The sequence below is a fragment of the Castor canadensis genome, chromosome 7 (assembly GCF_047511655.1).
Source record: "Castor canadensis chromosome 7, mCasCan1.hap1v2, whole genome shotgun sequence".
Classification (NCBI taxonomy): Eukaryota; Metazoa; Chordata; class Mammalia; order Rodentia; family Castoridae; genus Castor; species Castor canadensis.
In genome coordinates, this window is record NC_133392.1 from 147,744,885 (window position 1) to 147,768,965 (window position 24,081).

Genomic DNA, 24,081 nt, shown 5'->3' on the forward strand with positions numbered 1-24,081 from the left:
AGTTTAAGCTCTACGTACAGTTTTTGCCCTGCTTTTTTTTTTGAACCCAAACAAAAATGTACTTTTATTATTAGCAACTTGTTAATCCTCTTTTTTAAACCCATCTCATGTGATTTAGTAAATACGTCATTATTAGACATTCTAGTTTATCCCCCCAGTATAGTGTTACTTTAATATTCTAGACATCTCTTTCCTCAGTCTTACATATTATTTTCTTGGGAAATAGATGGGACTCCTGTTGATTCTTAAAGATGGCCAAACTCTTAAAATAACATCAAAACGGGATGAAGTTTTTTTATGTGTATCTGCCATTTTGTACTTTATACTTTCTTGTATTAAAGCTTTAAACCCATTCAGAATGAAGAGCTCTCAAACTTTCTATTTTCTTAGTACTGTGTGTTTTCAAGAGAATAAATGCAAGTTTTATGTGTTGTAGAAGTGCTTTTTAAAATTTTTTTTTTGACTAACAGGAGTTTTGTTTTCCAAAATTACTTATTTGACATATTCTTGAATTCTGCATCTGGTTTTCAGTCAGTGGTCGTGAAGGCTGATACTCTGGTATACTTTCCCATTGGCATCATGAATATGGTTGACCCATTTGGCAGTTATTCCAGGAAGTTGGAAATTGTTTTTTATCAGAGACATTTTAAAAACATTTATTATATGAACATGGTACACATGGAACATACATGTATTATTTTGTGTGTGTGTTTGTGTGTGTATATACATATATATACACACATATATAGAAAATGAAGAAATATTCTTCTGATATATTTTGTCTTTTGTTCTGCAACTTAGTCTGAGAGATTTGGCAATGAGAGCCTACAAATTTTATTTTACAAGTACAATAGGTAGACAAAGTCTATTTTAGGAGCCTTAATTTCTGTGCCCTTCAGTTAATGTGAATTCTTAGGCTAGTCAGTGTGGTAACAGTGAATAAGTGGTTAATAGCTTAACAGAAATATTTATCATCTTTTTATCTGATTAGCAGCATATTCTCTTTTATAGACTTAAGCATATTATTTATTGTGAAGAGTCACTTTCACTGATTATATACATAATTCTCAAGGAGGCAGTCTCTTTCAGTGTAGAATGTTTTCTAGCAGTGCTTGAATGTTTTTGTTGCTTTTTGGTGTTTTGTAAATATTCATAAGGATCTATTTCTCCAGTGGAGCCTGTTAATGTGCTCAGAAAGCACATGCTAGAACCTTTTCTAAATCTCCTGTCCTTTCATCTGCTCAGAATGAATCACATGTCAGTTTTCCTGGAATTTTGAAACAATGGAATTTACTCTTAGCATTCCATTAACTTTTCTGGTACCCTTAGGGCTACAACTCCTCTCTTTTTTGCTTGATCTCATTCTTTCTAACAATTGATGTACATTGTGCATATTATTAGAAATATTTCCCACATACTGTTTAGTGTTTTTTTTGTTGTTGTTGTTGTTGGATTTGTTTATTTGAGCATTAACTTTGGTTTCTCCTGGAAGAATGATTTTATTTGTGAAGATACCAGATAAGTTTTCATTTTTATACCTTTATTTTTGGTTTTAATCTCTTGTGAGAAATGAAATTAATTTTTGAAGTACTTTATGTTCAGGTACTTAATTTGACAGATAATAAATTTCATTGATAATATGGTGGTTTTTCTTTGAAAGTGTTTTTAAAAAAATAAGTCATATAGTTTTTAAATAAAAATTTTCCCAAATTCAGAAATGCATAGGTTAATAAGAAATATTAGTCTCCTTATAACAATTTAATTTCCAGTTATTCTTGTCGTATTCTGTCACTTTAGAGTATCCTTGGTAGAAAAATACTGCACAAGGAACAAGGTATGGTAGAGATGAAAGTCCCTTACCTTTAAGATCAGTTTATCATAGCTGGGTGTGGTGGCAGGTGCCTGTAGTTCTAGCACTCAGGAGGATGAAGTAGGAGAATTGGGAGTTTGAGGACAGCATGGTAGTGAGACCTTGTCTATGAAAAACAAAACAAAACAAAAATAAATGATTTTGATGAGCTTTTTCATGGTACTCTTATCTTTATCATTTGATTAAAGGATTCCTTCTCTCCAAGATAAAATTTATATGTATTGGACACCAAATAATAGTGAGCATAAATTCAAAGGGAAATAAATATAACAGTGTTTTTGGAGTACCAGAATAAGTCTGAGTATTTTGGTGTCTATTCTGCTGCCCATGATTTAGGGTAAGAAATTTAAAAAAATTGTCCTAAAGCAATATAATATAATCTTTGTTTCAAGAATTATTCTTAAATCTCTTTATTTTTTTCTTCCTCAGAAGAGAAACCCAAACCAGATCCAGTGTTAAAGTCTCCCACCCCAGTCCTTAGGCTAGTCCTTAGTGGCGAGAAGAAAGAACAAACAGGCCAGACACCTGAGACTGCTACAATAGAGTCCACACCAGAGATTACTCAGCCTCCATCACCTACCACTGTTCCTCCAGTTGGTCGAAGTTCACTTGTTTCCCCCACCTCTGCTGCTCTTAGTAGCCAGCTGATATTCAGTACTTCTGTAGATGACAGATGTGAACTCTCTTCCTCAAAAGAAGATACAATTCCTATACCAAGCCCCACATCTTGCACAGCAGCATCAGACCCTTCATCAACAGATGAAACTGGCGATGGCATATGCAAGAAACCCTGTAGCATAGCAACTAATGATATTCCACTGATTTCTAGCACTAACTTAATTAATGAAATGAATGGACTTAGTGAAAGATTACCAGCCACGGAGAGCATTGTGGAAATGGTGAAACAGGAAGTGTTGCCCTTGACTCTTGAGTTGGAGATTTTGGAAAATCCCCCAGAAGAAATGAAAGTGGAGTGTATCACTGCTCCCATCACCCCTCCCATGGTTCCTTCTTTTTCTCCAGCTCCTCCATCTCCTCCAGCTTCTCCGTCTCCCACTCCAGTCATCGTTCCTGCTGCTGCTACTACTGTTAGTGCTCCCACTGCAGTCCAGAGAGTCTTAGAAGAGGAAGAGAGCATAAGAACTTGCCTTAGTGAAGAAGAAAAAGAGATTCAAAACAAAATAGAGGTAGAAGCAGATGGGCAAACAGAGGAAATTATGGATTCTCAGAACTTAAATTCAAGAAAGAGCCCTGTCTCAGGTAAGCTATTCTGCCATTCATAATCTTATGCTTGCTGAACATGAAGATGAGGCAGTGTTTGAGTTATTTTTTAATTGGCTACTTTCCTTGACTTCCAGAACCATCCAATGAATGCTGAAATTCCTAGTCTGATTTCTTCAGTGGTGTGTTTGTGTTTTAGTACAGCCTGCAAAAGAGTAACTCCATTGTCTAAATATGCAAATGAGAATTTCAAAATACACTAAATGCCTCCAAGGTATATGTCTCTACATGTTGGGTTGGTTTTTTTTGTTTGTTTGTTTGTTTATACTTCATTCATATAAATCATTTCTCCAGTTGCTTTTTTGTTGCTTTGGTGCCGGTGTCAAATCCAGCATGGTCTGTATTTCCTTTTTATGTCTTCTCAGAATTTTAACACCCCATCATTCAGTCTGTAACTTAAAGGAACAACTATATGTAAGACCTCTTTTTTTTAGTGTAAGATTTAGGAAAATAGCGATCAGAATGTCAAAGGTTTATAACTCCTTTTAAAATACAAAAGTGCCCTCCTTGATTAAATTGCAGATAAGTTTAATATTTTCCTTCTTTTTCTTTTAGAAGTTCTTATTTGGTTTTAATGTAGCATCACCTAAAAACTTAGAACCTGAGTATTGAGTTTTCATTTGTATCAAATTTTAATTCACAGTAATACTAAGCAAAAGTTATCTGAGGTTATCAGTTAATTCTAGTCAGTTACCTCCCAATATTGGAATCTTACATCTTATAAGTCAGCACAGTCCATCTTCTGCAACATTGCCCTGTGCTGTGGAATTTGCTGTGTACATGGCAGGCTAATTTGCTTTTACAAATGGGGGCACATCAACAAATGAATGCACTCCCCATGATTCATCTTAGATATGCACCAGTTCTGGTCATCATCATCCAAAGTGTTTATTACTATATATGCCATAGGTGGGAAACTTGACAAACCAAAAACCTGATCCCTACTTTCAAGATAGAGCTTTCCTACCCAGCTCAGTTCTTGAGGTAGTTTCCTTATCAGTGTCCAGGGGGAGTGTCTGGTCCCTTGGAAATGTTCAAAATCTACTTCAGTATAATGAAATAGAGTGGCAAAGCAAATGATGCAGAGCAGTTGGGATGGAGAAATGTATCATAAATCTTTGTAAGTCACCTGTTTCCTCACCAGACTGGCCTCTATATTCCTCAGTATTTATAGTGCCCATTGCTGTTTTAGGGAGCCTCTTTCCTAGTGAAGAAAAATGATCTGGGGCTTATATGTCAGTCACTCTTGGAAAAAAATACCTTAATTTTGGATGACTACAGGTGAATGCTCTCCAAAGAGAGCATTGTGTTGGAAAACACTAATTTGACCTTTCATTGTTTCCTTTCAGTTACCCACTTGTAAACTACTCAGTATCTAGTGATGTGATAGTTTCAAAAATTAGAGAAGCTGATGAAGACAAATATTTTAAAAACATAAAAATAAATGACAGAATGAAAAACCAAATAATCATAGAGAATACAAATAAAAGATATAGACCCTACATCATATCTGAAGCATTGGTCAAGGAATATCCTGCACCAAATTATATTTCTGCCAATCTCTGACATTCCTTTTCCTTTTAAGCAGTTTGTCTCTTTGGTGGCCTGATAGGCAAGATAGTGCCCAGGGTTAGATGGACACAAATGATTTTGGGTTAAGTAGTCTTCATACCATGACACATTTGTTTGAAATGTCAGTATTCTTGGAATTAGTAACGTAAGTCACCAGCACCTTAGTCAAAGGAAAGGAAAGCATTTTCTCCTTGCCTGGGAATGAGGTAGTTTGTAATTCTGGGAAGTAACTTGTCTTGATGTTGTTCTAGTACCATGTTTTTTTTTAACCTATAAATGTGTGAAAATGGACTAGTATTTGTATTATTTGCCTTAACATCTTACATTCTTCAGAACCAATAGTAAATGAACCTCAAGAATGTAAGCAGTTTATGGCCAGGTGCTGGTGGCTTATGCCTATAATCCTTGCTACTCAAAAGGCAGAGATCAGGAAGATCATGATTCAAAGCCAGCCCAGGCAAATAGTTCGTGAGACCCTATCTTGAAAAACCTTTCACAAAAATAGGGCTAGTGGAGTGGCTCAAGGTGTAGGCCCTGAGTTCAAGCCCCAGTACCGCAAAAAACAGCAGCAAAAAAAATGTATGCAGTTTAGTATTTTTTAAATTATAAAAACACAAAAGCCTATCTGACTCTTGCATTTCTCTGCAGAATTTTTAATGTTTTTGCTATAGAAGTTACCAACAAGAGTTAAAACTACCTTCACTCTTTAAATATATCCACCTGAATTAATCCTATGTTCAGTGACTGCCATCTTATTTGCAATTACATATTATATCTTGTTTACTTTGAGAAATTAACAAATTATAACAATTTGGGTGTTTGTTTTTGAGACGTGGCCTTGCTATGTTTCCCTTGCTTGCTTCAAACTCTTGGACTCAAGCAGTCCTCCTTCTTCAGCCTCCTGAGTTGCATGGGCTATAGGCAGGTACCACCATGCCCAGCTTCTGGACAGAGTATTTGGTGTTGATTTTGAGAATAATTCTTACTTTCTGTTCCTGAAGATGTGGTCCTTCAATATGGCTTCAGGAACCATTTGTTTTTTACAGAGAGCTGTCACTTAAACAGGACATGAACACAATATATAGTATAGAGATACAAACAGTAAAATGGACATAATGGATATAGTCCTTTCTCTTCTGCTGAGAAACATTTTTTTGCAGCTGTTCTATGTGGTGTTTCCATGAAGCAATTGGAGATACTTAGGGGGTTGAAGAACAACCCTCTGTGAAATGGAATTGTACATGTTATCTTCAGTGTGCTCTGACAAGCCTCAGAGACTGCCCAAAGTTTTGACTACTTATTCCTTTTGGCCACTTCAAGAGCTCAGTGCTCAAAACTCTATGTTAATTGTGTGATTTCTTGAGGTCTTCGGACTTTTTATTTTGGCTTCTATATATTTGTTGGGGAAGAAAAGAGGGATATATCCGCATTATCACCCAGGTATTCATTTTGCTGAATTTCAGGAATGTATGTGATGAATACACTATATAACATAAACTTTTCCACTTTTTAAAATAATAGTTATCTTTTAAAAAGGTTCCTCTATCTGATATAATACCATTATTACAAATTGTTTTGTCAGAGGGAGGTTTCTAATTTTTCGATTGTCTGTTTTGGCCCCTCTTCATAGTGCATTGTTTCTCTGCATACATTATCAATTTGTTTTATGAACTCATCTTCAGGTAACATTCCTGGTTGTAGATTGAGGGAAGTCCTTCTCTTTATCTGCCTCATGTCTTGGGGAAAACATTAGCTGGAACTAAATCTGGGGTTGACATCCACAGCCTAAATTTATGCACCAGAATGTAAGAGCATTCCCCATGATAGGTATATTGAGTTTTCTGGGTGACAGCAGTCCCCTCTCCACCTAGCTGAAACAAAACATCTTTCCTTTTGTTGTAGTCTGGTTTATTTTGGTCTTGGGTGGTCATTTTACCTGTTTTTTCACTTGAGAAAACCTAGGTCTCACTAAGCTTCCCCTTTCTCCCAATATCCATCTTCAATGTGCACATAGCATCCTTAGCAACTGTTTCCAATGCCTTGAAAGCTACTTTTCCCTACTAATGCAGAAAAATACCTCCAGTGTACATTTTTCCTTTGATAGATATTTTTCTCCATTTTCTATTTTTACATTAAGTGTACTTAGTAATTTTTAATTGCATTCATAGTAGAAGTCATCTTGCTTGTTGACAGGTCTTTTCTTGTGCATCTTAAACATAATTTTTGTGATTTAAACAATTGTTGCCCTCTCCTTTTTTAGTTAGGGTCATTGAGCGTAATTTATATGTAGTAAATTCACCCTTGTTAGCATTCCTTTCTGTGAGTTTTGATAAACCTATAAAGTCATGTAATTACACAGTTCTGTCATCCCTCCCCCGATTCACTTACATTTGGGTCATGTTTTACTGTTATTCTATATATTTTTTATGGGTGAGTTCGTCTACTGTATGACTGGGTAGTTGGCTTTGTCCAGGATGTTTTCGTGACCTCCAAATTTAAAAAATTTTATCGCTATCCTAACATCTCCTCTAAACTTCAATCCTGGTGTGTGTGTGTGTTTATTTTTCTTAGATAAGGTCTTATCATATAGTGCAGGTTGACTTCGAACTCATGTTCTTCCTGCCTCTACCTCCTAATGCTGGAATTATAAGTATGAGCTACCACATCCCACTAAACTTCATCTTAGTTTCTAATTGTCTTCCAAATATCTCTACTTGGAAATTTAAAAAGCGTGTCAAATTCAACATACCCAATACTAAATCACCTGTTCCCCTAAATCTGTCCTCCTTTTCTCAGTTTGTGTCACTGGCTTAATTAGATCATGTATCAGAGTTGATGGGCTTCTCCCTGAGTCTTCTTTTGCTTTTTTACTGTGGCTCCCTGATTTTGATATATTCATTGGCTATGTCCACTCCTGTTTCCTTCTACCTATACTTCTGCATGGATGCCTCTCTTTCCCCCTTCCAGTTTTGCACTCCTTCAAATATTTCTTCACCAAACAGCCAGAATCATTTTTTAAAATGAAGTCTGGAGCCAGGCAGTGGTGGCTCACTCCTGTAATCCTAGCTACTCAGGAGGCAGAAATCAGGAGGATTTTGGTTTGAAATCAGCTGATAGTTGATAGACCCTGTCTTGAAAATATCCAACACAAAACGAGGCTGGTGGGGTGGATGAAGTGGTAGAGCGCCTGCTTCGAAAGAGTGAGGCCCTGAGTTCAAACCCCAGTACCACCAAAAAATAAAAAGTACAGTCTGGGGGATGGGAGTGTAGCTCAATGGTAGAGCATTTGTCTACTATGCATGAAGCTGTGAGTTTGATTCCCAGCAAAATAGTACATATGCACATAAGTACATACATACAATTCTGGCCATGTCAGTCACATCTCTGCTTAAAGCCCTTCAAGGTACTGGTTAGTTGTGGAAGGCACTCACCTCTAAGATAAACTCAAAGCTTTTCAAGTTTTACATTAAGGTCTTCTGACATCCAAGTCCCTTCACGTTCCAGGGTCATCTACAGAAATCCATCAGTGTTCTAATAGCCTGGAAGTCATTTAAATAGCCCCATTAAGTTACAGCTGCAAATTTCTGACTGTATGTCCAGAGGATTGAGTGCAACTTTTCACGTGTATGATTACTCTAAACATGAGCGGTAAGGTTTAGTGACATGACCAGAACCTTTCACCTTTCTCTATTTCTATGTTCATAGCTACTTTCTTAATCTCTAAATCTCTTTTCTCATCCAGAAAAAATGAAGATAATATTTATCTCATAAAGTTATAGTGAAGATAAAACAGGATCTATGTTAAGCATTCTACAAATGTTAAATAATTTTAATGCCTATTTTTAGCTCATATTAAGTGTCCAAGTGTTTCCTTTGAACTATACTAGTATTATAAAGAACAAATGGGTATTTTGATCTCTGCCCTGCAGAATTTATCTTCCAAATAAATGATGCTCAAGAAGTTAATACCCTCTGAAAAATTCTTAATTGGAGCATGATGGTAGAGAATTCCTTAGGATAGTCCTAAAGCTATGTGTAAACCTCTCATTAAAAGTTTTACTAACATAATACATTGTATCACTTAATCTTCGTAATAATCACTTCTTAAGGTGGCCCGCCATGATTGGGAAGGGTGTAGAATGTCTGCTGAGAACAGTAAATGAGCCAGGCACCAGTGGCTTACACCTGTAATCCTAGCTATTCCTTAGGCAGAGATCAGGAGGATCTCAATTCCAAGTCAGCCTGGCAAGTAGTTTTCGAGACCGTATCTTGAAAACAACTGTTACAGACAAAAAAGGGCTAGTGGAGTGGCTAAAGGTGTAGGCCCTGAGTTCAAATCCCAATACCAAAAAAAAAAAGTTAATGATATTCAGCCATGAAAAGAAATGAAGTATGGTACATGCTACAAGATGGGCAAACCCTGAAAATGTACAAAGTGGAAAAGTCACAAAAGACCACTTATATGCTTTCACTTATATGAAATGTCCAGTATTGGCAAATTCATAGAGACAGAAAGTAGATTAGTGGTTGTTAGGGGTTGGGGAGAGAGGGGAATGGACCAAGAGTTCTAATAATGGTAAGGATTTTCTTTTTGAGATGATGAAAATGTACCAAAGTTAGATAATAGTGATGGTTACACTGCTCTGTGGATATAGTTGTAGAAGGTGAATTTTATGGCACATGACATAGTTCTGTAAAGCTGTTACATTTATAAAAAACAAAACAAAACAAAACTAAGAATGTGTTGTGGGTGTACCACCAGCATCTATGTAAGCTCTAGCTAGGGAAATTCAGGAAGTAGACTTCAACAATAACATAATAATTGACAGTACTAGAGACGTAACAACACTGAGGTATGGCCAAAACAGGATTCCTGTCCTATTTGGATACATTTTATGATTAAACTGTATTTTAACTTCATCACATTTTACTAGTTACGTCTTACCTGAGTTTGAGAGGGTATGCCCAGGTTGATACTGAGTATATCACCTAGAGTATCCCTGAAAGCAGGCTGGTGCTTTGTGCATCACTTGATCCTTGTCTGTTTTCACCTTGGTTGAGCCATGTCCTTCTATCACTCCTGCCCCACACCTTTTTGGCTTTATCTTTCCATTTGTTCACACACTCTCTTGTCTAAGCTAACTTCCTTTCAGATTTCTGTTAAAAACCATTTTCACACTGGGTGCCAGTGGCTTACATGTGTAATCTTAGCCACTTGGGAGGCTGAGATCTGGAGATTTATGGTTTGAGGCCAGCCCATGCAAATGGTTCACAAGACTCCATCTCCAAAATAACCAGAGAAAAATGAACTGGAGGTGTGGCTCAAGTGGTGGAGCACCTGCTTTGCAAGTGTGAAACCCTGAGTTCAAACCCCAGTCCCACCAAAAGAAATATTTTCAGTGCACATTTCCCAGAAAGTACCAGAGAAAATAGTCCTTCCAGATGGCATGTATGTGACAAAGCTTATAGAAGCAGTTGTTTCCAGAATACAAAGTGCATGCTCTCAGGTTAGCTTTCAGGGCCCTCAGTCATTGTATTTCCATAGTTCTATTATTAACTTTTTCTGTCAATATCCCATACCCTTTTGATAAGTATTGATTCCTACATTATTGCCTTGAGACTGTCTTCTCAACTTAGTTCATATTAAAGAACCTGCTCCAGCCTAGACTGTGATCCTCTGTTTTGCGTCCCATCATAACTGGATGACAGGTACATGCCACTGCACTAAGCTGTTGGTTGAGATGGGAACTTGCAAACATTTTGCATGAGCTTGCCTGGAAGCGATCCTCCCAAGTAGCTAGGATCACAAGCATGAGACACCAACACCCGTGTTCCTTTAATGTTTGGTAATAGGAATCAGCTAGCTTGTTGTGTTTCTTGGACAGGGTCTCACTACATAGCCCAGGCTGGCCTCAACTCAGAATCCTCCTGTCTCTACTTCCCAGGTGCTGGGATTACAGGCAGCACCACCACACCCAAGGTTTTATCTTATTTTTTAGAATATCTATCCATAACAAATCACGTGTTTAAAATAAGCACCCTGATAGAAAAGAAGAATTATTTTTAGTAACTGTCCTTGATTAGCAAGCACTGTGGTATTGACTTCTTTAACCCTTACAAACCTAGTTACCCTTATTTGATAGGAGACAAGACTGTGGCACAGAGATGAAACTTGGCAGGGCCAGAATTCAGATTTAATGCCACAGCTCATGCTCATACCACATCTCTATGTTGCCTTTCATACTACATGTCTTATAAATAAATTTTAAACTTAAATCAAAATTTAAAACCATTTAAAATAATTCTTGCCAAAGTAAGACTTCTTTTTATATTACAGATAACTGTAGTGATTAAATGAATTAATAGCTAGACAAAAGGTGGATTATGACAGGAGTTCAAAAACCAGATGTATTCATGTAACTAATGAAGGACAGCAAAAAGCACAAACTCTGCCATCTGTGTTTCTCCTGAGGTTTCTACTGATTCTAGAATCCATGAAGGAATCTCCATGACACCTTAGTGAGATACTCAATATTATATACAAATGAGTATAGTTTTTGTAATATGATAGCATCATTAATAGTTGTCATGAACAACACTGTCACATTTTAATCATTATTTTAAACATAACATTCAAACAGAACTTGTATGTTGCTTGAAATTTAAATCAGTATATCTTGCCATTATAGTGATGGGGGGGGGTTGGTGGGGATTGGGTTTGAACTCAGGGCTTCACAGTTGCAAAGCAGTCCCTCTAATGCTTGAGCCACACCTCCACTCCATTTTGCTCTAATTGTTTTGGAGATGGGGGGTCTCATGAACTGTTTGCCTGAATTGGTCTCATACCAAAGTCCTCCCATTCTAGCTTCCCAAGTAGCTAGGATTATAGACATGAGCCACTGGCACCCAGCAATATAGTGATATTTAAATATTTAAATCAATATATATGTGGTCAGTATGTAAAACTATGTATTGTAAATATCAAAACTTCTATTTTGTTTTGAATGATTCCTAATTTTCCTCAATACCTGCAGTGCCATATTCATTATTACATTAGTTATTCTTGAGTTACATAAATAGGAAGAATGTAAGTATTCCTCAAAAATTTGTATTTCATCTATTTTTGATAGTATTGTTTCAGGTCAATTTTTTATAAAAGTTGAGTGTAGAAAATTTTGGTTCAGTTGGATTTTCAATTTAGTAGCATTCAGAAAGCATTTGTGCACCTAAAGTTGGTATAATAAAGGAAAAAGATGCAGGGCATGAATATAAGATGTATTGTCAACACTTTTGTACTTGTCACAGTTTGCCCCCAGTACAACAATAATATGCTAATAAAACAAAACAGTTTGAAAAATAAATAAATTTGGAATAAGTAGATGCTAATATTTTCTTCAGATTTTAATGATATATTTGATGACTTCTTGAAAATTGTATATTAATATTTACTTATTTAGGTGCTGGGGATTGGACTTGGATCCCTGTGCGTACTAAGCATGGGCTGTACCACTGATCTGTATACCTAGTGCTGATATTTATTTATTTGCAGTACTGGAGTTTGAACTCAGGGCCTCACACTTACTAGACAGGCACTCTTAACCGCTTGAGTCACTCTACCAGTCTGATATTTATTTTTAAATGAGTAATAGCTAAGAATATTTTTTTGATTGCATATTCTGATCCTTATTTTAGGACACATTAGGGAAGAGAATTCAAATTGGGAACTGTCATGGAAAACCAAGAAATATGGATGGCCTAAAGATTGTTTGCTATGATGTGCCAAGATAAAAATGTGATAAATCCATACTCAACTATTTTTATTTAGAAAATTTTGAATTAAATTGATTGATAAATCAATTTCATTTATTTGGGCAATAATAATTTATACTTGTTATGTGACACACCTTCTTCTGATGTCTGGACTATAGAAATGACTGAAGTAAAGTCTCCCGAGGGACTTAATTTTATATTGAGACCAATGTGTAAATATTGGGACAGGTAAGGTGAAAAGAGAGGAAATTGTTACTATTGCTAGGGTGAGTTTTATTGCTTGTGGTGTTTTCCTTCAATTAAGGTTCATGGAAGCCACTGGAAGTGTGGGCTCTCTGATGAGCATGTAGGAATATTTTCCCCTCATACATGTTTACATATTCAGGGTAATAAGCAGTAGCCTTTTATTCAGAGATGAAAGCATTTGAGTAGATGGAAAGGTAACTACTTATGTTATAGTCTCTTCTAATTAAATTATAAATTTGTGCTGTAGTCATTGGCATTTCTATATTTGTGCTTGGTAAACTTTTAGTTTAATTGTACTCTATTTTGACAGTGGTAAAATGGCACAAAAGTCTATTGACTGAGGGACTGAGGCAGGAGAACCTTTTTTCTTTTTTTTGTGGTGTTGGAGTCTGAACCTTGAGATACTGCACGAGCCCTTTTTTGTCATGGTTTTTTTTTTCCCAAGACAGGGTCTCAAGCACTATTTGCCTGGGTCTGGCTTCAAACTGCAGTTCCCCTGAGAGGCCTAGAAAATACAGTAATGGTCTCATTACAGTCATCTTTGTTCTCACTGATGACAGAATTGCATAATGGGCTGTTCTCTGCTGAGGTTTTTAGAACCAAACCTTCTACTTAGAGTCATTTTACTTTTTACTTATCATTTTAGTTTTCTAATGACTCGACATACTATGTAGCAAAGGTAATAGACAAACATCATTCTAAATGCTATTCTTCCTTGCTAAACTTCACAGTCCTGTTGCTACAGGAACAAAAGATAGGATAAGCAATATAAAAAATGAAGCTAGAATTCGAGAAGAAAGTACAAGAACAAGGTAGAGTTGACAAGAGGGTATTGTGTTGTAAAGACCAATGTTTTGGTGTTGTAATTTTTTATTATCTTTTTTTTTTTGGTACTGGGATTGGAACTCAGGGCCTCACACTTGCTAGCCAGATGCTCTGCCAACTGTGCCACACCCCCAGCCCACGAAAAGGGTTTTAAACACATATTACAGATATGTTTTAATTCTAGCTCCAACCTTTAATCTGGGATGGTGCAGTTAACCTTTTGTAGTAATGTTTCCACATCACTGAAATACAGGAATAATGTAATAGCACCTGCCTAACACAAAGATAGTTAACCAGTATTGTTACCTATAGATTTAAGTTTGATTGCTGGTCACTTATTAATTAACTGATTTGCAGTAAGCATCTAATACAGGTTAAGCCTTATGTTTGATGTAGGGTATAGAGAGGAGGCTAGTAAGATACAATACATATTCTCAAAGGGCTCAAACTCAAATTCAAATAACATTGTTAATTCGTCTCCAAGTCTTTAACTATATAGAGTTAGCAGGACACATTAAATTGTCTAACAGTTTTAGCTCTATAGAACATGAAACGGATCTGATTTTGACTAAAAGTTAGAAGCTAAATTTTTAAATTTTTCCAAGTGTCTTAAAGAGGTAGATTTTGAAGCTAGTGGTTTCATTCTCATGTATGTGAATTCATTTTAAAATCTTTGTATTTTAAAGAGGCACTTTAATAACTATTTGAGACATTATAAAAAAATAATAGTTCAGTCACCTGAAATTGTTATTTGAAACAGGATAGAAGTCTTGAGATTCTGAAAGAGAAATTTATCCAACATTAAGCAGAAACTTAATTAACATTAAGCAGAACTTGGTGACTTAATAGGAATGTGGGCTGAGAGATTTAAGGATTGAGTTTGCTACAAATAATTTGAACATAATGCTGAATAACTCAATTGAATTTGCTATCAAATTGTCATCCTTTGCTACTTTTGAGAATAGCAAATTCTGTCACCTGAAAAGAGGGAAGCACCATCGATTTTGAGAACAAATAATGAAATCTAGAAAATAAAGGTAGAAGTGTGGTCATGGAAGTGCATGCTCAGGGGCTGGGAAGGGAGTACGAAAAGGTCCAGCTAATTACGACCTGCTGACATGTGATGAGAGGAGCAGGAGCTGTTACACATTTCATTTTATTGTCCAGCCCATTCTGAGTAGAGCCTAAGCATCTAGCAGACCCGGGGCCTTCAGATTATACACATGAGAAAGCATTATCTTCTACCCGGGTAATACCACAGACTGGACTATGATGACAAATACTTGGATCTAGTAGTGCGCTTCCAGCTAAGCATATATATGACAATGGAAGCACCTGCTCACAACCGAGTCTAATTTAAGGGCTGGTATTCAGTCCATACTGTGATGTGGATATGACAATTTTGTGGCAACATCCATGATCAAAGAATTATTGTTTGGAGCCCAAGTGGCTCTTTGGGCCTGGGCAAGGTCTGAGGTCAGCTTCTATAGAGTTTCTATTGTGCTAGTCTATATTCTCTTTGTCTGGCCTTACATAGATAGAGTGATTACCTTAGCTTTTCTTGGCCTTTGGATTTTAATTTGCAAAACAATGTAACATTGTTCTTTTTACAAAAGAGGTGCTTGATTAATGGAGAAATTGGATTGTTTTCTCTATAAATCTGATACATTTAGGTTTTCGTGTAGATTAATGTTACTCCTATACATTATAGATACCAGTACATTCTTGGCATTTTCAAGTTTGTGCATATGAATTACACAGAAACATTTGCAAACACATGTTGCATGAGATGATAGCTGTATGTTTAAAGGAACAACACAGAGTTAGACTATTGTTAACAAGAAATATTTTCTATAGATTCACTATGTGGAATCTTGTGTTACTACCAATTCTAAAGCAGTGTTCCCAGGGAAATAACCAAAGAGAGTTGCTTTAAAATAGTAAAGGTCTAAGAACTCTATAAACACTTGTTCTGTCGTTGAGTCTTTAGTTGCAGATCAGGGTCTTTGAAGTTACTAAGGGAAAAAAAATCCATGATCTCCACCCAAGTTTTGGTGAGAATACAATAAAGTATATTCAAAATATAATTCTGCTTAACAGAGTCTACAATATAAATTACCAGAATTTTAAGCCTGTTTCTCTGAATTGCAAGTATCAATTCTTACTACAATATAAATTAATTCAAGAAAGATAGATGTCCATATTTCTTGTTCTTGAGAATAGTAATCACATTTCTTTCTCCCTAAGGACATGCCTCATATATTCTACTATTTTTTTCACAAAAATTAGGAAGCATTTTTTATTACTATTCATGTGTATTTGAAAATTTATAGTTTTCCTACTTGGTATGTGCTGTTTTAAATAAAAAGGCCCATATTAAGTAAATCATTTTATTGGGTTTAAAAATGTTTCATTACCTTACTGAAATTTTATACAGTTTCTGAAAATTTTATCAGCTAAATGCCCTATTTGTCAATTTTATTTGTTCAGTAAAATGAAATTTATCTCCACAGGGCTAATTGAATCCATCATAGTGCACAATAACCTTCTGAGTTTAAGGTTGCTAGGATAGCCCAAGTGATGACAATACTAAGAACATTCTCATTGTCTTCTCCAAGGGAGGTTGTTTTTTTTTTTTTTGAATATTCTTCCTTTGTAATTCCCAAAATTCATAACTAGATTTACATAGCAACTTACCTGCTGGGCATAAATACTGAATGGATAGTAGGCTTTTGTTGTTCTTGTTTTGACACAGGGTATATAGCCCAGGCTGGTCTGGAACTCTCAGTTTTCCTACCTCAGTCTTTCAAGTGCTGGAATTACAAGCGTGTACCACACCCATTCCTGAAAGAAAGGCTTTTAAGATTCTGTGTCTTTGTTTTCCCCTTAATTTGCTTTATGATACAAGTTTAAAAAAAAAAAAACAAAAAAAACTTTTCCTTGTCTTAATTTCAAATAATTAAAATATACATTTCTTACATATTCATTCTATTTGTGTGTTTTTTCAATGATAGTACATATTTATTAGAGAAAACTCTTTATAAAATCATAACAATGTTTTAAAATTTGGCAAAAAAGACATCAGAAGACAGTGATACGTTTACTTACCTATAAAGAATACCAGCAGATGGAAAAGAAAAGGAAATAAGTTAACATGTCATAAGGATTAAAAACAGAAATAACTATTGGGTGATGAAAATAGGTAATGAATGTGGAAAATGCCATTTTTTAGTCATTCCTTTAGCAAATACAATCTCCAGTACCTGTGAGAATGAAGGAAATCTGAGACTCATGTATTTCTCAAAGGATGCAAAATAAATTATCAACTATTCAAATAAACACAGATGGGAGAGAAAGAGAATGTGGGCTTATGTTTAGTTTTTTGACTCATCTCAGGAATCAAAGTAACATTAAATAAGGACAAGCAGCAAAAAATACAAGGTCTTTCAGAAGGAATGGTGCATACGTACCATTTAATAACCAGGAGGACTTTGTTAACAAATTAAGTGAAAATAAGGCATTTTATAGAACAACTTACATAGCATGACCTCAGGTTTGCATTTAAAATAAACTTGTATATTTGGTTGTGATTTTTTTGTAAAATCATTAAGGATATATTAAGGTAACATACTTAAGATTTTTAACCTGCTTAGGCAAAGTTCACCTTAAACAAAGAGAATTGGTTATTTTGGAAGTTTGGACATTACCATTATATTTGTTCCCATTGATAACTTGTCATTTAAGTCAAGATAATTTAAATGTAAAAAGCAACAAAATGAGAAGGGCGTAGACAAAAAGCCCATGGAATTCAACTGCTTGGATGTGTAGATATATCTTTCTTTTCATAAATGGAAATATAATATACATGCTACTTTATTATTTTTTTTGCAGTACTGGGGTTTGAACTCAGGGCCCACACCTTGAATCACTCCACCAGGCCCTTTTTCGTAATGGGTTTTTTTTTTGAGATAGGGTCTTGCGAACTATTTGCCTGGGCTGGCTTCGAACCAGGATCCTTCTAATCTCTGCCTCCTGAGTAGCTAGGATTATAGATTTGAGTCCGTGCCTGGCTACATGCTACTTAAAAGCCTTTTAGAAAGATTAAGTATGTCTATATTTAAGTATTCTATCAAAATAAATATTATTGGTTTGGATATGTGCATAATTAGATGTATGAATATGCTTATGTTTTAATTAGCCACCCAAACCACTGTAACTCCTTTGAGGTGAAATTGACATAAAGTTAGCATATACATATTTAAAGTGTTTTCCTAATTTTGATTTGTGTATTTCTATATAAACCATTTACTATCAAGATAAGAGGCATATTTACTACCTCATAACTTTTCCTCACACCTGTTCTTAAACCCCTCCCTGCTGTCTTACCTCCCCCTTCCCTATGCAAGCACCAATCTATTTCTGTCACTGTAGATTGAGTCTTAAGATTGTCATATAAATGAAGTAAAAACTCTTTTTTGTTTGATTTCTTTGACTTAGAAATTTATCCATGATGTTCAGTATGATAATAATTCTCTAAGCAAAATGGCTGAATATGAATTTACCAGTCTTTACTCTTTCATTGGATTGACTTTTTATTTTTCGTTTCGATATTTTGGCTGTTACAAATAAAGTTGATGTAAACGTGTTTGTTTGGGCAGAAACGGACTGTCACTTCTCTGAGTAATGACTGTGAGTCAAATGTCTAGGTTGTATATAGGTACATAATTTTTTAAGAAATTACAAATTATTTTCCAAAGTAATTTTATATTCCTATCAGCAGTGCATAGAAATTTTAAGCTACCCTTTTGCTGGTGAATTTCCTTCATACCTTTTTCTAATCTGTGTTGGATACTTATGTGTGTCTGTTTTAGGGTTCTCTAATGCTTTTTGATCCTTCTGTGCTGACTTAATACCAATATCACATTGTCATGATTAGTGAGGCTTTGTATTAAGTTCTCCAAGTTTATTCTTCTTTTTCAAAGTTCTTTTGGCAATTCTAGCTACTTTGGTTTTCTACATTAATTTTGGAAATACTTTTTTTCTATATTTTTTCAACAACAAAAAAATGCCTTTTAGAATTTGATTTTGTTTTCATTTTGTCTGTACACTGAACTGATATCTTTCAATATTGAGTGTTCTGGTCCATGCAAATGGTATATTTTGATGCCTATTTAATTCTCATTAGTATTTTGAAGTATATAATATACATGTCTTTTATCAGATTTATAATGGTGTCAAGCACTATTATAAATGAATTGTCATTTTAGTTCTTGCTCATCACTTGTATATGGAAGTGCCACATATAGTATATATAGTATTTTCATTCTGTTATCACTTTAATGTCTTGAAACCTTAAGTTCACGTAATAGTTTTATTAGCCTTTTTTTGTCGTTGTTTTTGGCTTTTTTGTGGTACTAGAGCTTGAACTCAGGGCCTCACATTTGGTAGGCAAGCACTTTACCACTTGAACCACACTACTAGCCCTTTATATTTTGGTTATTTTTGAGATAGAATCTCGCTTTATGCCAGGGCTGACCTTAGCCGTGATCCTCTTTATCTCCACTTCCCTAGTAGCTGGAATGACAGGCCTGAGCCCCACTGCCTTTTGTTTTATTATACTTTTTTGTTGTCAGTGCTAGGCCTAGGCCATGGAGAGACTAGCTCATACTATTCAGACTTCTTATGAAGCAGTCATAGAGCTGAAAGCCAATTTTTAACATGCAATGGGATGCATAATTACCAAGGAAACATCTGTTTCAGATAGCATCCCTGTAAGGGTGGTGTGCAAACACTGGTAGATTTACTTTCTAGTGTTCCTTGGGATTGGCATTTCTCAGTGCCCATCATTCTTACATATTCACCCTCATGATTCTTTGCCAGTTCATTTACATCTTCACTACATAACTTACCCTTTTCTTACCTGTGTTTCTTCTTTATAGTACACCGGTTTCCTAAATAAATCATGGCATTTTTCTTGATTCCCATGAGAATTTCTGAAAGAAAAATAGGGAATGAAGGAAAGAAGTAGATTCCATAGCCTGTAAGTAGTTAGAGGGACAGAGCTCATGAAGATGATATAATCAGAGTGATTTACTGCTAACCAGAAGGTTCAGAAATCTAACAGAAGAAAAAGTAAAAGAAAAAGGAGAAAAATGGAAGAGAAGGCCAAGTTAACACCAGGTGTTAAGAATGGGAACTCTCTCTGAAGGTTCCATTGTTAGAACATTCTAATCTGTTTATGTATGCCTCTATGACAATGTACTTGTGCTCATCCTCCCTAATAGTGAAGTATGTATGCTTAATAAATCTTCATACCTCATCTTAAATATAGCCCTGGACTGTACACATTAATCTCAAATCTTAGACGTAGGAATTGGTTCCTGTGGTGTCCCAAAAGAATAGAGAGCTAAAATAAAAGGGCGACATTTTACAATTAAGGGTCTCTTATCTGGCTTTTATGTAGCCACATGCTTTATGCTAGACTACTAAATTCCGGCCCTTTCAGGCCATCCTATTCATGTTACCAAATTGTTGGAGGAAAAAATTAAAATCTCCTTTCAAGCCTGCAAATCCTTGCACATATGTAGAAAAGCAAGAAAGTTATTTTTGAATAAACACTAATCTGTAAAAAATATCACAGTAATTCACTAATGAGACTAAAGGAAATCTTTCCCTTACAGGGCTATGATCCATTATGTATGTGTTCTTTTTTATTTTTCGTTTATTTTAGATTACTGTTTGGTTTTTTGAGACAGTCTAACTCTCTTGTCTTTGAACAAGACAGCCTCCTGCCTCAGACTCCGCCTGAATACTAGAATTACAGGCATGCACTGCTCTACCTGGCCATGTGCGTTCTTATGAGATACAACCATCTTATCTTCCTGTAATGACGTTAGCAGTGCAGCTTTTTATAAATACTTCTGGCAATTTTGGTGAAACTGTCATGGTGACAGGAAAGCAACACCGTATCTTCCTTAGTGTTTAAATTCCAAAGAAGTGGCTCCCAGGCTCTTAAAGATTCCTGAGTTAAAATGCTGATAAAAAATCTTTGGCTTTTAAAAAGATTTACATGTATATCAAAGGAATGCTTGACTTACCATGGGATTCATGGCCAAGAGTGACTAGGACATAACCCACTATAAATTGAAACCATTAAGGTTGGAGATGTAGCTCAGTAGAAGGACGCTTGCCTAGCATGTGAAATGTTCTTGGCTCTGCTACAAGGAGTAGCTCATAGAAATCTGTGCTGTGACTTGGTCTTTGTCAGAAGATGCAAAATTTTAACCAGTTTAACTTCATCTTAATGTGAACTTTCAATAGACTAGTCAAGACATTTTTTATCTATCATATTTACTCTTAACTAAAATGACTTAGTTTTTAAGCTCATGTCCTTTAACTCCTATCTTTCTCTGCCTGTTACAGCTTTTTAAGTTTGAATTGTATCCTTATGGCTTGCTTGCTTTCAAGTTATCCTATTTCAAAATACCAATTATGAACTGTTAGGCACTTTAACAAAATTTAGCAAACTGGCTATGGAGGGATTTGGGCAGAGCTGTTGATAATATTTAGAAATAAAATGCAGGGCTTTTTGTTTCTTGTTTTTTTGTTATTTGGTGGTACTGGGATTTGAACACAGAGACTCATGCTTTCTAGGCATGCTTTCTTACTGCTTGAGCCATTCTGCCACTGCTTTTTTTGGGGTGGGTTTTTTCGAGATGGAATCCCCTGAATTATTTGCCAGAGGCTAGCTTCAAACTGATCTCTGCCTCCTGAGTAGCTAGGATTACAAGTGCAAGCCACTGGCACCCAGCTAAAATGTAGGTTTTTTAATTTGTTGTCTGTCTGTGCTTTGTAGTTCTTTGAGTCATACGTCTTTTTTCATTGGTGCTGGGGAGCATATAACTTCTGTTTATGATTAGAAAAATATTGGTTAAATAATCTAAATAAGGGAACATTATGCCAATGATAGGAGTTAATGATTGTCATCCTACTTAGTCTGAAACATTTCTGATATCTTTCAGAATCACAATTTTAGACCATAATGGTTAATCTTGATTGTTAAGTTGATTGATTTAAGAAATGCTTATTAATGCACACTTACGGTGTCCTGTAAGCCATTTCCAGAGAGGATATCTAAAGGGGTAGAACCACTCTTAATGTGGGCAAAAATCATGTAATTGGCTGAGGCCCCAGATGGAATCAAAGGGGATGAAGGAGAAAGCCCACTAGTACAGGCATGTTGTTCCTGCTCCCTTACCTCCTTGATGCGTACCTCGTGAAAAGTCTGACTAATACAGAAAATTGGTACCAGACCAGTGGGGCTGTTGCTGTACCTAAATTTAACCATGTGGTTCTTAGTCCTCTGGAACTTGTTTGTGGGTAGAATTTTGACAGGTTTCAAGGCCGGGATCAGGGAAGCCCCAGAATGCTCTACACAGAGTTTAACAGGAGAGTCTAGTGGGACTCAGTGAACCAGGATGCCAACATGAATACAGATGGTGAAGGTCAGGCTCATGAGGTTTCAGATGGGAATGGGGACTTTTTGAAGATTGGATTTGAGGTTGGTTGTGTTCTGTTGTGGCAAAGAACTTGTTTACATTTTGTCCTTGGCCTTAGACTTTGTGGGAGGCTCAATGTAAAGGTGACATAATCTGGTGGAGCCTGACTGACACTGTGGCATAGTTATTGCAGGCTTCTTTAGCCAAGCTTACCATGACAATTTTGAGCAGAAAGTTATAAAAACTTGCAGTTATTCCAGAAAAGAAGTACTTTTCTTCAAAAAGAAGAGGTTAGGGTCGTTAGGGCTTGCTAGGCAGGCACTCTTCCACTTGAGTCATGCCCTACCCTCTGCACTCTTTTTCTGAATTACTACTTTCAAGTGTTTAAATCAAGATTTTAACCAGGCCAGGCGCTGGTGACTCATGTCTGAAATCCTAGCCTCTCAAGAGGTCGAGATCAGGAGGATTACAGTTCAAAGCCATCCCAGACACATACTTCACAAGACCCTATTTCGAAAAATCCTTCACAAAAATAAGGCTGGGGGAGTGGCTCAACGTGAAGGCCCTGAGTACCACAAAAAAAATAAAATAAAATAAAATAAAGATTTTAACCAGCTGAACAAGGTGAATAACAATTCCCAATGGGTAAATACCTATTTAAAAAAAAAAATCTTAAATGTGTTATATTACTCATAGGAGAAATGTTCTGTTCTATGTTTTAGGTTTTTGTAAGCTTGATACATTTTTGGAAAGAAAAGTTTGTATTTGTGAGTTTATTTCAAATTCCAAAGATTCCCCTCAAAATTAGTCTTCTTCTTTTCCATGAATGGGATTTAGAGCTGAATGCATGTCAGTGTGAAATGAAACCAAATGAAACTTAAAATGTACAAATTCTTCAAATGCCATAACTTTTTTTCCAGGCACAAAATTTTTTTTTTCCATTTTGTATTTGAATCACTAAAAGAAACTGGGTTCTAGAAGCTGCAGTGATGTAAGCAACAGCAAATTTGTGCATTTGTCTTTTTTTTTGTTTTTTCTTTAAATACATTTAAATTATCACACTGCTGGCACTCTTCATATGCATGAAATTCTACACCATACGTACTAATTATAGTAAACTTATTTAACCCCCATCCCACAAAAAAAATACTCTGGAAATTTTCACTGAAATCTAATCAAACTTTGTTAAATGGATTGTGACAAGATTATAAATATGCCATAACTCTTTGAAGGATGGAAGCAGAATGAAAATCAAAAGTATTTTGGGGAATACTTTTTAAAACAGACTGGCTATGTCAAACTGAAGATCATATAAAACATAACTACAGAACTTGGTAGAAGGCTGTGAAGCAATGGTAAATGTTACACTGCACAGTTTCCTTACTTGAAGAAAGTGATTAACCTTGGATAGGTCACAAAGGAATAATAATAGCTCTCCTATTATTATTTTCTTGTTCATTGTGATTCCTGGGGGGAAGGTTAAAGAAGAATTGAGGTATGTCAATAAAGTTTTGCAGAATTTTTTTTATGATGCAATAATTTTGAGAAGAAAAGTATTAAATGTCTCTTTTTCCTTGTTCCCCAAACCAGTTGTGTAGATTATACACACTGTTCCACCATCCCAGAATCTCAGTGAGTGATTTTATAGCTCTGCAGGGAATCAGATTAAATGATAACCCTTTAGTTTGTGTCTGTTCAGCTGTGGTAATGTTGCTATTAAGTGACTCCTTTCCCTACCCACCCACCTTTAACACTGTACTCCCATATGCTAACTGATAAATTGCCTTCTGTAGGATCCTTTTAATATTTTCTGTTCACTTTGTGATGGTTAAGTTATAGTTAAATTTTATATACAAATGTTCATTCTGTGGAATCTGTAAATCAGGTTAATTTTTAAGTCTTTTTAAGTCTTCTAGAAGTGTAGCTCAGTGGTAGAGCCTACCCCCCCCCAAAAAAAAAGAAAAGAAAAAAAGCTGTTTTTTTTTTCTAGAATTTCAATACAGTATAGAAGAATCCAGT

General features: G+C 35.6%; 1 protein-coding gene across 40 annotated transcripts in view; it reads left to right on the forward strand.

The window, feature by feature from the left end:
• Positions 1–24,081, forward strand: part of Eif4g3 (eukaryotic translation initiation factor 4 gamma 3) — a 269,231-nt gene that overhangs the window by 158,668 nt on the left and 86,482 nt on the right. For 39 of the 40 annotated variants that reach the window (XM_074081102.1, XM_074081107.1, XM_074081115.1 and 36 more), the window contains one exon: positions 2,300–3,130. In XM_074081102.1, the coding sequence (XP_073937203.1) occupies positions 2,300–3,130 (831 nt within the window). Of the gene's footprint in view, positions 1–2,299; positions 3,131–3,228; positions 6,158–24,081 lie in introns of those variants that run through there. The other variant, XM_074081119.1, reaches the window with a different exon arrangement.